The sequence below is a fragment of the Haliaeetus albicilla genome, chromosome 1, assembly GCF_947461875.1.
Source record: "Haliaeetus albicilla chromosome 1, bHalAlb1.1, whole genome shotgun sequence".
NCBI lineage: Eukaryota > Metazoa > Chordata > Aves > Accipitriformes > Accipitridae > Haliaeetus > Haliaeetus albicilla.
Window position 1 is genome coordinate 26,328,574 of NC_091483.1, and position 14,835 is coordinate 26,343,408.

General features: G+C 34.8%; 1 protein-coding gene across 4 annotated transcripts in view; it reads right to left on the minus strand.

Moving 5' to 3' along the window:
• Positions 1-635: 635 nt before the first annotated feature.
• SEC24B (SEC24 homolog B, COPII coat complex component) overlaps positions 636-14,835 on the minus strand; it is a 48,394-nt gene continuing 34,194 nt past the window's right edge. For all 4 annotated transcript variants that reach the window (XM_069782977.1, XM_069782971.1, XM_069782979.1 and 1 more), the window contains 12 exons: positions 14,472-14,527; positions 13,943-14,149; positions 13,212-13,335; positions 11,819-11,977; positions 11,197-11,370; positions 10,459-10,569; positions 9,099-9,274; positions 8,003-8,140; positions 5,764-5,868; positions 4,581-4,673; positions 2,765-2,868; positions 636-1,548 (listed from right to left, as the gene is read on the minus strand). In XM_069782977.1, the coding sequence (XP_069639078.1) occupies positions 1,434-1,548; positions 2,765-2,868; positions 4,581-4,673; positions 5,764-5,868; positions 8,003-8,140; positions 9,099-9,274; positions 10,459-10,569; positions 11,197-11,370; positions 11,819-11,977; positions 13,212-13,335; positions 13,943-14,149; positions 14,472-14,527 (1,562 nt within the window). In that variant the 3' untranslated portion in view covers positions 636-1,433. The remainder of the gene's footprint in view (positions 1,549-2,764; positions 2,869-4,580; positions 4,674-5,763; positions 5,869-8,002; positions 8,141-9,098; positions 9,275-10,458; positions 10,570-11,196; positions 11,371-11,818; positions 11,978-13,211; positions 13,336-13,942; positions 14,150-14,471; positions 14,528-14,835) is intronic.

A 14,835-nucleotide genomic window follows, 5' to 3' on the forward strand; every position in this document is an offset into this window, starting at 1 on the left:
TAGTTGCATTTCATTAAACCAAACAAATTAAAGTTCAGAATACTAAGTATGAGTGATTGTGCTTTATGAATTATTTCTAATGTGCCTCTAAACAAAACCAAACCAAAACCATCCCAACTTAACAACCAAATTTAAACCTCTGGGATAAATCTGTCAGAAAGCCCAAGCCACTGAGTTACCAAAACATCAGCAAGAACAAGGTTTCAGAAAGATGCAACAGTGTGATTACATTTTGAATTTTGACATTTTAAAGCTTTTACTTTCATCGATGGAAGGTAATTAATTTTTACACCCCCTCTTTTTTTCTTTGCTTTAGATCACAGCAGAAATCAAATCATCAAGTGTGAGTGATTAACCATGCTTACTCTAAACGGCAGACAACACAAGTTACAGAAACCTAGACCAAGACTACAGTAGTTTACAAAACGTAAACCAAGGTTAACAGATATGCCTTCTTTAGGATTATACATAGGAAGGGGTTTAGAAACTTTATATCAATAACACAGACTATGCAGTTTTCTTGTCCCTTCCAGAGGTCTCTGAAATAAAGTGGTAAACGTGTTCTCTTCAATATTCAGTTCAGTAAGAGTTTAGCTGCAAAAACATTATACTTACATAAATATAAAAACACACGATAAAGCAAAATATTTTTAATTAGTAAGCCAATCATAAATAAATTCACCTAAAATTAACAGAAGTAGCTGTATTCCTTCTACATTGATAACTTTTTTTTTTTTAGCATGTTTTAATAGTCAACTTCATTGTCTAGCCTGGGACAAAACAATTCATCATTGAGCACTCAACAATTCTGCACACTGAGCTAAGTCTTTTTTTTTTTTTTAGTTACATTTTTTACATTTTCTTTACAAATGTAATACTTATGTACATTATATATTTTATTTCTACAATTGATGTACTTTACTGAAACTCTACAACTTTCACAGGGAATTCGCTGAAGTCTTTAGTAAATATGAATCATTCCTTTTAAAAAGAAATTCATATAAACAACCAACATACATCACTGCCCTTTGACATCTCTGTTAAGAATTTGGATCTGGAAGGGCTACTATAATAAATGTAAGAAAAAAGGCTTTACCTAATTGTACATTTCATTAAGAAATACCATCCCACATAGCTACATAAATTCACCGGCTTGCAATAAACAAAGCACCATACCGCTGCACAACTGGAAACGTGTATAAACCAATTTAAAGTTTACTAGTGAAACAGCTTCATCACTCCTAGCACTTTTAGACTGAAGTAAATCTGCAAAATTCTTTGAGATGTATACTTCTTTAGCTGTAAAGCTTCCAAAACAGTGCTGGTCACTGTATATTGTGAAGAACAAGCATCCACTTTCGTAACTTCCCATATGCTTCTCTTGGCCCATGCTTCTGTCTGAAGTCAGGATTTTTCTTCTATTTATTCCTTGTTCACTTACAAATCTGCTGTTGAATATTAAGTAAGAATTCATAATATGAGAAAGCTGCTTCTGTCCGATCCTCAATTAAATGCTGAAAAAAATCTGTTTTGGCAGGGTTCTCATCTCTGAAAGAAGAGAGGAAGGTATTTTAGTCCAAACATTGAGAAAAAAATGCACTGTAAATTCAAGCATAAGTTCTAATGAATTGCTTATTGTTCTTTGGAGTCTAGATTCAGTCCAAAGATACCAAAGTTTAGAAAAAACCCTAAAGTTTGTAATACACTACCAAACAGCAGCATCTTTTAAGAAGTATAAAATGGTAGAACAGTGGGTGAAATAGCATTTAATATACCTTGTAGAAACACAAAAAAGGAAACAAAAATTATTTTTAGAAGTTCACAAATATGCTGGTTGCAATGAATTCTGACAGTTAAATTAAATCCTGATAAAGATTAAAAGAAAAAATTGGAAAATTTACATCTCAATCCCCTCCCCAGTTTTTCTTATCTGGCAACAGAACAGGGAAGGTAAACATGTCAAAGACCTAGTATCTAAAATTATTACCCCAATAAAAATTTGCTGGGACACAGCAAATATTTGCTGGGGCACAGTTCTTTGTACCAGTATAGTACAGTGTGCAGTAAAGCCCTACTATTTACTATGGTCTTTCAGCACTACTCGCAATTCAAGCAGCAGCCACAATGCCAACAGCTGAAGAGCTTCACTCCTATGTTTAAACATTATTTATCTGAGTGAGAAAGTCATCATACTCTCTAAAATGTGATCTCCCCTCCAGCTCAGTAAACCGAGTACTCTAAAGACAAAAGAAATGTAAACTCAAGCATAAAGATTTTATAGAATTTAAAACTTCTTTAAGCAGGTCGTGGCTTGAAAAGGCTTGAGAAACTTGCCTCATCTGTCATAAATCAGCTGCTGAATGGAGCTTGGTAACAAATAGATACAATTGTTAAACCATCTACAGATTATTAACCTTACTTGAATTTTTTTTATATGTATGTATTGAAATTATAAAAGCTATACCAGAAATTAACCTCGTTAACCCCACTGATCATAAGGACATCCACTGCTTTAGTATATTCTTAAGAATATAAAAATATGCAACCAATTCCTACAAATAAAACTACTAGTAACTGAATTTGCACTAGATTCAAAGATGACCTTTGTTGCTAAGGAGTTTTAGATAACAGCACTATTATCAACTAGAAAGAGGATGTTATTCAGTTTCTTCCGGGCCAGATATTTCCACTTTTCATCAGTGTTAATTAGAAATTGTAAATACAAGTTGCCAATAATTACTCAGTATCTAACAGAAATACTTACTTTATTACTTGAAGAACTGGACTTAAAGGTCTACTGTCTCTAAGCCAAGATATAAAAGATCGTGTCCTTTCTGAAGAAAGTGCATCTACCTCAGGAAGCTGTGTCTGGTTGAAGGTAATTGAAAGAAGTCATCATCTTTTATTATCAAAACTATTTAAAAAAAAAAAAATAGATCCTGATAGTCGTAACATGACCCAGGCCACAATTTCTATTAAGAAATTACCAACCAAAGATTACATATACACATTTTTTCTTCAGCTTAAAGTACAAAAATTCAGTAATATCTGTTCCGTAGGAAGAAGTGCATCTTTAACTTAAACTGCCTTTTAAGTGCAAGAGATTTTAGAAAGCAAGCTCATTTAAAAAGTAATCTTTTCAAAATGATGCTTTTACAGTTTTCTTGCCTTTATCTTCCCCTGTCAATCAAGTTCCTACATGTCGAATTTTGCATCGCTGAAAAAATGAACAAAACATGAAGAAGTGAAATCTGAATTGTAAGCAAATTTCAACACAAAGATTATACTGGACTATTTGGTTGGGGACTGAGCTGAAAAAAATAGGATTAAAAAAACCTCGAGCCATTCACCAAGCTAAATATACCAACTCTTAGGCCAGTATAATCTTTTAAGACAATTAATATGACATAGAAGAATTGATTACAGATTTAAAAGTAGTTTCATTGCTACCTTTGTAGTCAATGAATGGAGGACACAATTTAAAAGCAAAGATAGCTTTTGTTTATGTTAGTTTTTTCTCTCATTTTCATTATTATAAATGCTATGTAACCACCGAAAAAAGTTATCATCCTTCCTTTAACCAAGTTCTTTCTGAAAACTCTATCAACTAATACTTACCACCAGCTGATCAGAGAGGACAATTTTAAATTGCTAATACAAGCAAAATACAAAACTCTGAGCAAGCAGTCCAATTTTATAATAGTCTTAAAGCTCACCACTCTTAACCTTTTCTTATAAATACCACTTGTTGCTTATTTTTCTCCTTCCTACTATGCAAGCTTTATAAGCAGAAAGTATCTTCCTACGTGTTTCTACAATGACTGACACATTTTTGGTACTATCTGAATATAACCATTGGGTTCTGAACTTTTCTAGACCCTTTTCTTAAAAGGGTCCATCCTTACCCACCACTTGTTGACATTTTGGAATCACTACCCACAGAAGAAGGGTCTTCTCTTTAATTGCTGCTCTGTTCATGCACAAGACTATAGGTACAGGTCATAACATAAAAACCACTCCACCACAACACACATCCAAGGGTCTTTGATGTTCTAATAGCTAAAAGCATTTCTTTTTAAGATTGACTCACGGATTGGAAGCTGAGCAAAACTTAACTCTCACCCTTTACTTATAGGCCTATAACATCATACCCTAGATTTCGTATCTTACACCAGGTTCAGAGAACACGAGGCTTCTGAAAACCATGGTATCAATAAAATAACTCTAATCTTAACAATTAACACATCTCACTAGTTAATTTTTGTATTCATTCTATGAAATTCCATTCTATTCTTGTGAGCCCACAAGGATTTCCATAAAAATAATAAAAGCAGTCATGTCATTGAACAATTTTTTGGCATTCTACAAATGCCAAAATATACACCTCTACATTCTTTCCTTGAAAGCATTTGACAACTTCTATCTGTCTCCTATGAAGCTGGCAAGGGGTTAGAAGGTACCCAATAAAAAAACCCCTAATTTACAGTTAACGTAATTAAAAACTGAAAATGAGGAAAAAATAGATTAAATACAGAGTCCAAACATAAGCATTATACAGCACAGTCCATTAAAACACCTACCATTTTCTGTGGTACTGATGCATAGTTTGGGTATCCAAGGACATCTTTTATGAAGTTGTTACTACAGTTTTTTCCAATCCAAATGTAAAAAATCTGTAAGATATCAGAATCAGTTTTAGTAAAGGCCTTGCACACATTTTAAAGAAAGAGACAAGAGGTGATGTAATTGGAATAATACCAGAATAATACCTTTCATATAAATGAATGACTTGAGAGCTCCAGCTGCAATTCACATATACATCTCTATATTCATTAATTGTACGCTCACTTATTAATACATTGGTAGCATTTGGAATAAGATCATTATATGTCAAAAAAAATATAGGTAGAATGCAAATACTGAAAGAATGAGGATGCAGGACACATCTATATTGGAACAGTTAATGCAGTAACTTCCCATGTTACCTCCAAAAATGAAAACCCTAAAATTTTATGAAGTCACACCACTGTGTCAGTTACTGCACACTGACTTCCCAATCTAAACAAGTCATAGTAAAGCATCAATTATCAAAACACACTGTAGTAATTATTGCAGACATCTGGACAAAGAACCTAGTCTGGCACTCACACTCAGCCCCTGAGCTCATATAAGGTTTAAAGTACTTTCTAGACTGCAATTAGAGTAGCATAATGTTTTATTACATTATTTGAGTAGCATAATGCCTCATCCAATTAAGTGTGTTTTAGTGTCATTTCTACTAATACCTTAAACTGTATCTACAGATTTTGTTCACTCCCCACAGTTTCCTCACTCTTGCAACTCTTACATCACACAAACCACAAATCATAAAACCACTTATATTTGTGTGTAACTGAGAAGGTTCCTGCATCAATGAGAAGTGCTTTGTTAGAGACTTTAATTTAATTTAATAACCATTAAGAGAAATTTTGGAAAATGGAAATCCATTATTTCCAGGAAAAAACAACTTGATCTGAACTCTTGGTATATTCTGATCAGTCTAGCATGAAAAAAATTAACCTCTGAAGCCTTTCTATGCAACCTCAAAGACAGTCCTCTGATCAAAACATGAAAGCCTTTCACTGGAACACAGATTACTGCCAGGTTACCTGGAATGCTGATTCACTACACTGTTATTGTTGAGAGCTGACTGCTTTTAATAATTCAGCATGCATTGCTTTTTTTTAGGGGGGAAAAAAGGAATGTGTGAAGCTGGTAACTTACCGAACCACAATCCATAAGAAAAGCTCCTTCTCTTGTCAACTTCTCTGCAGACAACTTCTGAAGAGGTGGCTGAGGAACAACTCTGTCATTTACATGTATTGTACTCTGTAACAAAAAAACAGTACTCAATAACACTAGAATATAAATAAATCCTATTTTTTATCTTAACCAGGTAAAATGAAACAGGAAAAAACACTGTTAATCTCTAGTAGAATTTTGAGGATTCTCATGTAACAAAATGCCATGTTAAACCTAAAATGATTGTGTACATCGAACAACTCTAGAATGTTACTTTAAACCTAACGGCTACTTTATTACCTAAAAAAGAATAATGCAAGTTCATTTAAGTTGTGTATGTAACATTTCTCATGCTATAGATGCCAAACGTTCAGAAGAATTCTAGTGTTGACACTTAAATTTTCTACAAACAACCTCCATAGATTTTTTCATTGCATTCAACTTCAATAGAAGTGTTGCAAGAGCAGAAAAACATCAAATTCTGCTCCCTAAGGGTTCACTCTTTTACTGCATTCAAGTAACAGAAAGTCCCTTGATTTAAAATCCTGCCTGAAGCGATACATGGGTTTGTCCATAGAGTACTATGACTGATCTGATTAAACAATCTGGCTGTTAGCAATAACACCATTAAAAAATAACCCTCCCTTCCTACGAAGCAATAAAAACAAAAACAATACTCCCCCCCAGTATTTTCAGATTAAAGCTGCTTCTCCCTCCAATACAAAAATAGGCTGAACATCTATTAAGAATCTGTGAAGCATTCTGCAAATAATGTAGGGAAAAAATAGTCTAAAGACTAAGCACATGTCCACATGGTAAAAGATTATTAAAAACAATCACTATTTTAAAAATTTCATATCCTAAACCTATAGATTAGATGCTTTTGGGGATTTATACATAACAATGAATATCAAGCTACTGATTTCCACTTTGGAAAGTTCCAGGCTTTACTCAATGCTCTCAAGAATAAAGTGTTAAAAGAAAACCAGCAAAAATGTTAAAAAAAATTTCTGTAATACATATCATAGAGTTTTCTAAAGAAACAAGAAATTGAAGAACAGCCTCTGTCACAAATAGTTTAAACTGAAGTAGTACTAAATAGCAGATAGCACCCTGTTATATGATTTAAAATGTGGTTTGTCAATTAATTTCAGTAGGTTAAATAAGCCCTATTTTCTGTATTATTCTACTCTAAATAACTGATCTGAAATCCTTTGCTAATAAAACTGGATCTCCCAGAGACACTGCTGGTTCTTCACAGCACTCACACACTGAATATAGCGTTTCAGCATAAGTTCCACAAAAAGCTTAATAAGGTTAGTTGAAGAAGTTGGCCTCTCAAACACTGGGAGTGGGGAGGAAATATAAAAAGACTAATCAATTCCACTGAAAAACACTGAGTTCAGACTCGCATATGTGAGTTTATGAAATACCTTAAAAGAAACTGAGACTATAAATAGCTCACAGGTTGTGCTGAACAATACCAACTGCCAGAGAAACTACTGAAGTTACCATATAATCTTGTATGACACTTAAAAACAAACTCCTACATATACTTTTCCAAAGCTAATGACTAACAAGCTCATGAAAACTTACTTAAAAAAACCAAGTTATTTTTGCAATTACAACTAACTTTGACCTTAAATAAAATCCAATCTTACTTCTGTTAAAAAATGCATACATTTCCTAGGCTACCTCTCTAAAAGGCGAACCAATAAAACCTGGTTACGTACATGAAGTACTTCCTCAATCTGATCATGACCATCTAGAAGTACAACTCTGTTTCATCCACATCAGTCTGAGAAACCACTGAAAGTTTGTTAATCCAAGCAACTTTTACCTGGTTTAAGTATACAAAACCTAGAATCCTCCACCAAATCTACCTCACCCATTTCCCCCAGGCAGTTCTAAAACACAAAACCACACTGGAGATTTTTCCAATACATACAATCTTATCTGCTTTCTTCGTATAATAGAAAAACATGGAATTATTGTGGTCACTTAACAAGGTGAAGTAAACCCACAGTTCTGCTCATAACACAGTACTGTACTTGCAACTCAGAACTTGAAAATGAATGTTTTTCTTGATATTTTTTTTTATAACTTATGGAAAATGTTCAGTTTATATTACAATAACAGCTTTATTTAAATTATTGCAGCACATCAGGTTTAACAGACCATTAAAACTAGAAAATGTTATAAAACAGGCTTCATACATTACCTCATCAATCAACTTGTCTATTCTGTACAAGTTGGGATGTATCATTTTCATCAAATGAACAAGAGGCTGGCTCTTCATCTGGCACATTGCATATACGCGATCATCCAAGCGTGTACTCGTGCCTGTTCTAAATGCTTTCTGTAAAAGAACAGTGTTGTTACTCAAATAAGTCCTGTATTTTATGTCACATCTAAACAGCGTATTTCAGATTTTTTGAAATTTTTTTTGTCAAGCAAAGATGGCAAAGCTTTTGTAAACTAATGTATCTTGAGGTACATTAGAATCTTAATCAAATACAACTTGAATACAATACCTTTTAAAACTTAATCTGTTCTCCCTTTTTATTGATGAAGGACAACAAAAAAATTTCCCCCACGCACTTTCTGTAAAATTTTTATGTGACTGGGCCAGCATTTCTCATCTTTATTCTTGACAAATGTTACTGGCCTGTGAAACTCACCAATGCAAGATAGCATGGAAAGATATGAGCCTAGAAGAGTTCAAAAAAGATAATTCTGTGGATAAGATTAACTCTGATTTTATAATGGTAAGAATTAAATGTTAAGGAAAAGCTTTGAAAGGGAAATATACTTTCATGTCTTATAGCAGAAACTAGGCTCTCATAGGATAAAATTTATGTTGTAACTCTTTCCTACTGGATTTTTCAGATCTCCTTTAGAAGCAATCAGTAAACAATTGCTGTGAGAAGCAACACAATGGAGAAAGCACCATATTCTGATTCAATGGCGAATATTCCTGTAATTGAAGTTCACATTCACTTCTACAACAAAGCTAAGTACATCAGTCCTCTTCTCCTTGGCTGCCACAAGCATTTTGGTTTTATTTTCACTGTAAAAGAAAATAACACAAAATCTAAAAAATTCAAAACCAAGCATACCATTAAACTGTTCAGGCACTAATCATTTAAAATAAGCTAACAGTCATCTTTTCTGTGAAAGTCCTGTAAGCTTGAAGAGACTAACCCAATTTTCATAATTTTAGTAAAGTGCAGGCATTGCTTGACCTAGAGCTGAAGAATTCCTCAAATTGAACAATGAATTAAATATCAAACATTAACCCACTAGATTATACATACCTGTTTGAGAAGGGCCAAAATATACAGTGGAAACAGTTTGAGGGAATTTGGTGCTATCAACATGGACTGCTGCAGATTTGAGGCAGTTGACATATATGCTGCCAAGGAGTCTACCACAGCATTAACTAAGGCATCTCTTGCATCCGAAAGACTAGATGAAACTGAGCGATCCACAGCTGTTGGGTTAGAAGGATACAAGAAGTTACTAGAGTTGGCCTCATTCATTCCCTTGAGTTTCAAAAATAGTTGTGCTTTTGGGTGATATTTTAAGATTAAAAAAAACCCCCCAAAACAAAAAAACACAAACCCACACCTGTGGTCCTAACTTTTTTTAGGAGTAAATGAGACTATTGCCCATACAGAAAGTCACTTTCATGATGCTTAAAAAAATACAGTGTGGCTGATCTTAGCTCCCTAGTTCCTACTCTTATTAGAGAATTAAAAAAAAAATGTTTAAAGCTGTGGTATATACTTGAGACTAAATATAAATCCTGTTTTAAGCCTTATACAAATAACTTGGCTATTGATGAAACTCTCTGCTGTCCTACCTCCAAGATAAGATTTGCAGCAATTCTCCCCCCCCCCCCCCAAGAAATTTCTTCCATTACTTCAGTAGCGTAATTATAATTAGTGTAAATGAAGCTTCACCTTTCTCTGCTGAGAAAGGGCTGCAAATCCTTTGGTTGGAGGAAGCCACCTGCTGGACTGAATGCACTTTTGAGATACAGAAGTACTATTTATTTCTTCTAATTTATTTGACTATTAATATACAACATAGCATATACTGAAATGCTGCACAGAAGCATACACATTCAATGGCAGAGATCAGTCTGTGAAACAGCTACTTATGACCCACAATTAGGGTTAAGTAAGAATCCTCAAACCCAGCAACAACAGGATAGAAGCACAGAAAACTGATCCATATCTCAGACTTACAGACATATCTTACACTGTTGTCATAAGTTCCCTTTTAGTCTCCAGCAACTCACTGCACTGAATCACTCTGTGTCTTAAGTAATCCTAGAATGCTAAAGTTTGAGATAACAACCATGATGATACAAAAATGGGAGTTTTGATCCAGGTGTGTTATGATTCTCTGTCCTTCAATAAACTCTAGGGAACAATGTAAGAAGGCTCCTTTTAAAAGACTAAGGTCAACTAAGTATTCAGACTAAGGAATGTTTCCATTAACAGTCTTGGTATAACTTCGATTTTGTCATCTTTTGTATTCTCAGGCTTCAGTGTGCTCCACTCCAACCTTTTTCTACAATACTCAGGCTTCATTCACTACTTCATTTAAACATTTGGCAAAATTGAGAACATACAAAAAGAGATTTGAATCTTCCTGGTCTGTACTCACCCATGTTTGCTAAGAGGCATACAACTGCTTGTACATCCGCTCCTGCATATACATCAGCCAGTGAACTTACTACAGGCAAGCAAAGTGTGTGCACTCGAATTCGACGTTCACCTAATAAAAGGAAGTAGAAACCATTATGCAATATCTCCTGGTAGAGGTATACAAATTCAGTCATTACAGCATATCTCTCTCTCATCAAAGATGCACCCATTTTACCCTGTTCAAATTCTGCAATGCTCTAAAGCATTCAACTTCTGAATCAGCACAAGTTCATAACACAAACTAGCTTATAACATCCACAATGAGTGTCTTAATCCTACAAATGAAGTACATTGACTACCGTCCCAAAATTCTGTGGCACATTCCACAACAGAAAGTAGCTGCTATTCTTTATGTCCACCCAATGTACTACAAACTTGCTCCAATGCATCATGGGTCTGTGATTTTGGGCAAAGTGTGTGCCAAACGTATTATTGCTTGTAACAACAGTATGCCTTTTAAATAAAGGAATCTTGCTGAATCAGCTCTATGTAAGATGGAGATAAATTACATTTTCCCATCAAAATAGAATTTATAAAGATTTACGTTATGTGATTAACTGCCAAGTAGGCTCACTAGCTTTAACAAGATTCTCTTAGGGTATGGAGAACAACAAAAGGCTGTGGAACTAACCATACAAACATTATGTTAGAAAAGGAAACAAAAAGCCCAGTGGCCAATTCATTTGAATTTATTTACCTTTGCTGGAAGTATACAGAAGAGCTGTTTGAAAACAAACCAAAGATGTGTCAGTCAGACTTTCCTCGATGGACATTTGTACTGCAAATCCAGCGTCGGGATTGACATTGGCAAGGGACAATAAATCAGTAGATCGTACAAAAAAGTTCCCATGAAAAGTGTGTATTGAAAGACCTAGAAGCAGATTAAATAGTACAGAGTGAGGTCAAAACAGCATGGAAACCTCCTATCAATAATTAAAACCCACAGCCCTCCAGCTGTGTCTGAAAAACAGTAAAAATACTTATTCTAACTACTACGCAGAATCAATTATGTGAATCATTAGACATTTCACAGCATGAACCTGTAGATTTCACATTCAGTTACGAACACTCCAAACTGAATGATGCCCTTATACTACACATCAACTTAGTTGAAGTGAGATGGTGCCATCTTAAGTAAAAACCAAAACAAAATACCAAATGGCAAAAGCTAACGTAACTTACATAAGGAAAGCAACTATCTTACTCTTCAGTGAAAGAAATAACCTGAAATCTAATGTTGCTAAAGACTACGCACATTCAAAGTGATAGTTAACACGCTTACATCAACTTTTCCATACAAATCAGTATTTAAAACATACCTTTTGTACATCTTATGCGCATAACTGCTTCAAATCCAATCTTTCTTGTAAGGTATCTTTTAAGGTCTTTTTGCAACTTTTCGGCCTGAGCAGGATTATGGCTGCGATGGAAAGATGGATAGTAATAGATGCATCCAGCAGAATACTTGGACATGCAAGCTGTGAAGGAAGAAAAGATATCGTTAAGAGGTAAAACCGTAACATGAAGTCAGGACACAAAAATTGTGTCCAATCTTCTGCAAGTCACATCTATGTTCATCTTTTTCTTGATATGACCCCCATCTGTAAGACAACTAGAACCAGCCCAGACTCAGGCCACTGAAGACAGTGATGAGTCACCCCAATACACAATTATCTAATTACACACTTACTTCAAGAAGCATGCTACCTATGGCAACTAAGACAGGAGTGCATGCAGAAATATTTAATGGTGTAGAGGCAAAATTAAGTGTGTGCAGAGACAAATCTTGGTTTAATAGTGAAAGATGAGAACTCTCTTCTACCCCTATGATTAAACTTTATTAATTCCTTCCCATCTGGCTGTTCCCTGTTCTTGAGCAGGAGACTATCTTCTTGTTTAAAACTGAAATCCCAGAATGAATTGTCTGATACCACCAATCCAATACTTCAGTTCTTTACTGCTATCAACTTGTCCTGGTTTTGCCTAGGATAGAATTAATTTTTTTCCAGTAGCTGGTATAGTGTTGTCTTTTGGATTTAGTATGAGAATAATGCTGATAACACACTGATGTTTTCAGTTATTGCCAAGTAATGTTTAGACCAAATCAAGGATCCTTCAGCTTCTCACGTCCAGCCAGCAAGAAGGCTGGAGGGGCACAAGAAGTTGGGAGGGGACACAACCAGGACAGCTGACCCAAACTGGCCAAGGAGTATTCCATACCATGTAACATCATGCCCAGTATATAAACTGGGGGGAGTTGGCCTGGGGAGGATCACTGCTCAGGAACTAACTGGGCATCGGTTGGCGAGTGGCGAGCAATTGCATTGTGCATCACCTGTTTTGTATATTCAAATTCTTTTATTATGCTTATTATCACTTTATTATTGTTATTGTTATCATTATTATTTTCTTCCTTTCTGTCCTATTAAACTGTTCTTATCTCGACACACAGGTTTTACTTTTTTTTGCCCCCCAATTCTGTCCCCCATCCCACTGGGTGGGAGGGGAAGTGAGTGAGGGGCTGAGTGGTGCTTAGTTGCTGGCTGAGGTGAAACCATGACACAACTTCAAAGTCAATTTGTTTGCAGCATTAGCTGCATTTACAAAAATGCAAGAAGATTTACATGATTTAAGAATTCCTGAAGTAGCCTGTGCTTCTGAAGACAGACAACAGTGTGGAAAGAGTGAATGCATGCATTAGGTACTGCTTACCAAGAGAAGCTAGATCGGAATATTGTGAACTTAAGAGAAATAAATCCACAGCAGTCTGCTGGCCTGAACAGTCCAGTGCCAACTTCTTATAAAAATCTGTTGCTGGACCAAGATGCTGGACCACCTTTGGTGAATAAATTATACAAGAAAGAGTTAAGACAACAATTATGCTCTCTTAAGACTGCAGTAGCCAAGTATCATAAGGAAGTTTCCTTTAAGCAATACCTTATAGGCCTTTCCACCTGCAGAAACTGTTTTCCTTATGTTCCATATTCTTTTAGTTTGTATTTACAAGCAGTTATGATCCTACTTTCAAGGAAGTTTACATTCTCATACAAATAAACATTCATGTAACTATGTAACACTTACCTGATGCTGTAAACTACAAGGCCATAAAAATAATAAGAAATCATGTTTTAGGTCTACAATTTAATATATCCATGCTTTGGTTCAAAACTCAGGATTAACTGAGACAGAGATATTTGCAGCTTCTTTTGCTTTCCAAGAAAAGCTATGGACCAAAGGCCCAAAAGACAGCTCATGCATTTCGAAACAATACCACACATACATGTATAAACTAGTGATCTTCAATACACAAACATAAACACTGAATAATTAAAATTTAGTGAATCGGTATAAACAAAAAACAAGAGTTGATCTGCAGAACTATGCAAGTCAGAAAGACATGGCCAGTCCCTAGTCTCCCGAGATGAATATTGAAGTTTTTGTACCTTTGTGCTTGACCTTTGATTGGGATCTTCTCTGGAATGCAGAAGCCCCGCTCCCAAAGATGGTAACTGAGTTTGAAACACAGATATCCGACCACCCGTTGGAGACATCAGTTTGAATGCAGCCTGAAGAGCAGGGCCCAACGCACTGTGTGTTTCTCTTGTATTGGTGAACATATTTGGTAATGCATTCAATAGATCTTTTATCAGCTGCAGAACAGATTGAAAGGTATTTATAAGATTTTGCAAGCTTGAGATTTTCTGCTCTTCCTAAAAAAAGCTGTATTGCTGTAACTGAAGTGGAACAATCAGTACCAAATATTTCAGCTTTGTTTTCCTTAGTGTGTTGAAACAAAGTCATAATTTTAAACACTATGATGCATCAAACAAACAACATGTAATACTTCTATAATTAAGAAGTAGCACTGGAATTAAATATTAGAGAGATAGGCTTGAATTCAAAGTTTAAAAGGAACCTCTATTCTGAATATTTAACTCTTTAAATTTAATGATATATTTTGAGCAATCATACCTCTTTGCTTTCATGGAGATTTACAAGTAAACTGTCTGGGGTAGGTAGGAAAATATCTGTAGGGAGAACAGAAAAAAGCATTTTATTAAAGAAAAAAAATAACATTAAAGTAGAACAAAACATTTCACTGCCCACTGCTACACGTATGATGAAATAGTCTACTTTTCTGATACATATATTAGAGAGAATAATACAGTCTGTACAAAGCTTGTTTTATTCAACCCAAAATTAACATCTGAATTTCAATTTTTAAACACCACCTACTCTGTAGTTAGTGTAAGATTATTTTTTAAAAATATATTCCCGATACATTCAATAAAATTGACCCAATACAAAAATATTTGAGAGATTCTAATCTTTCTTC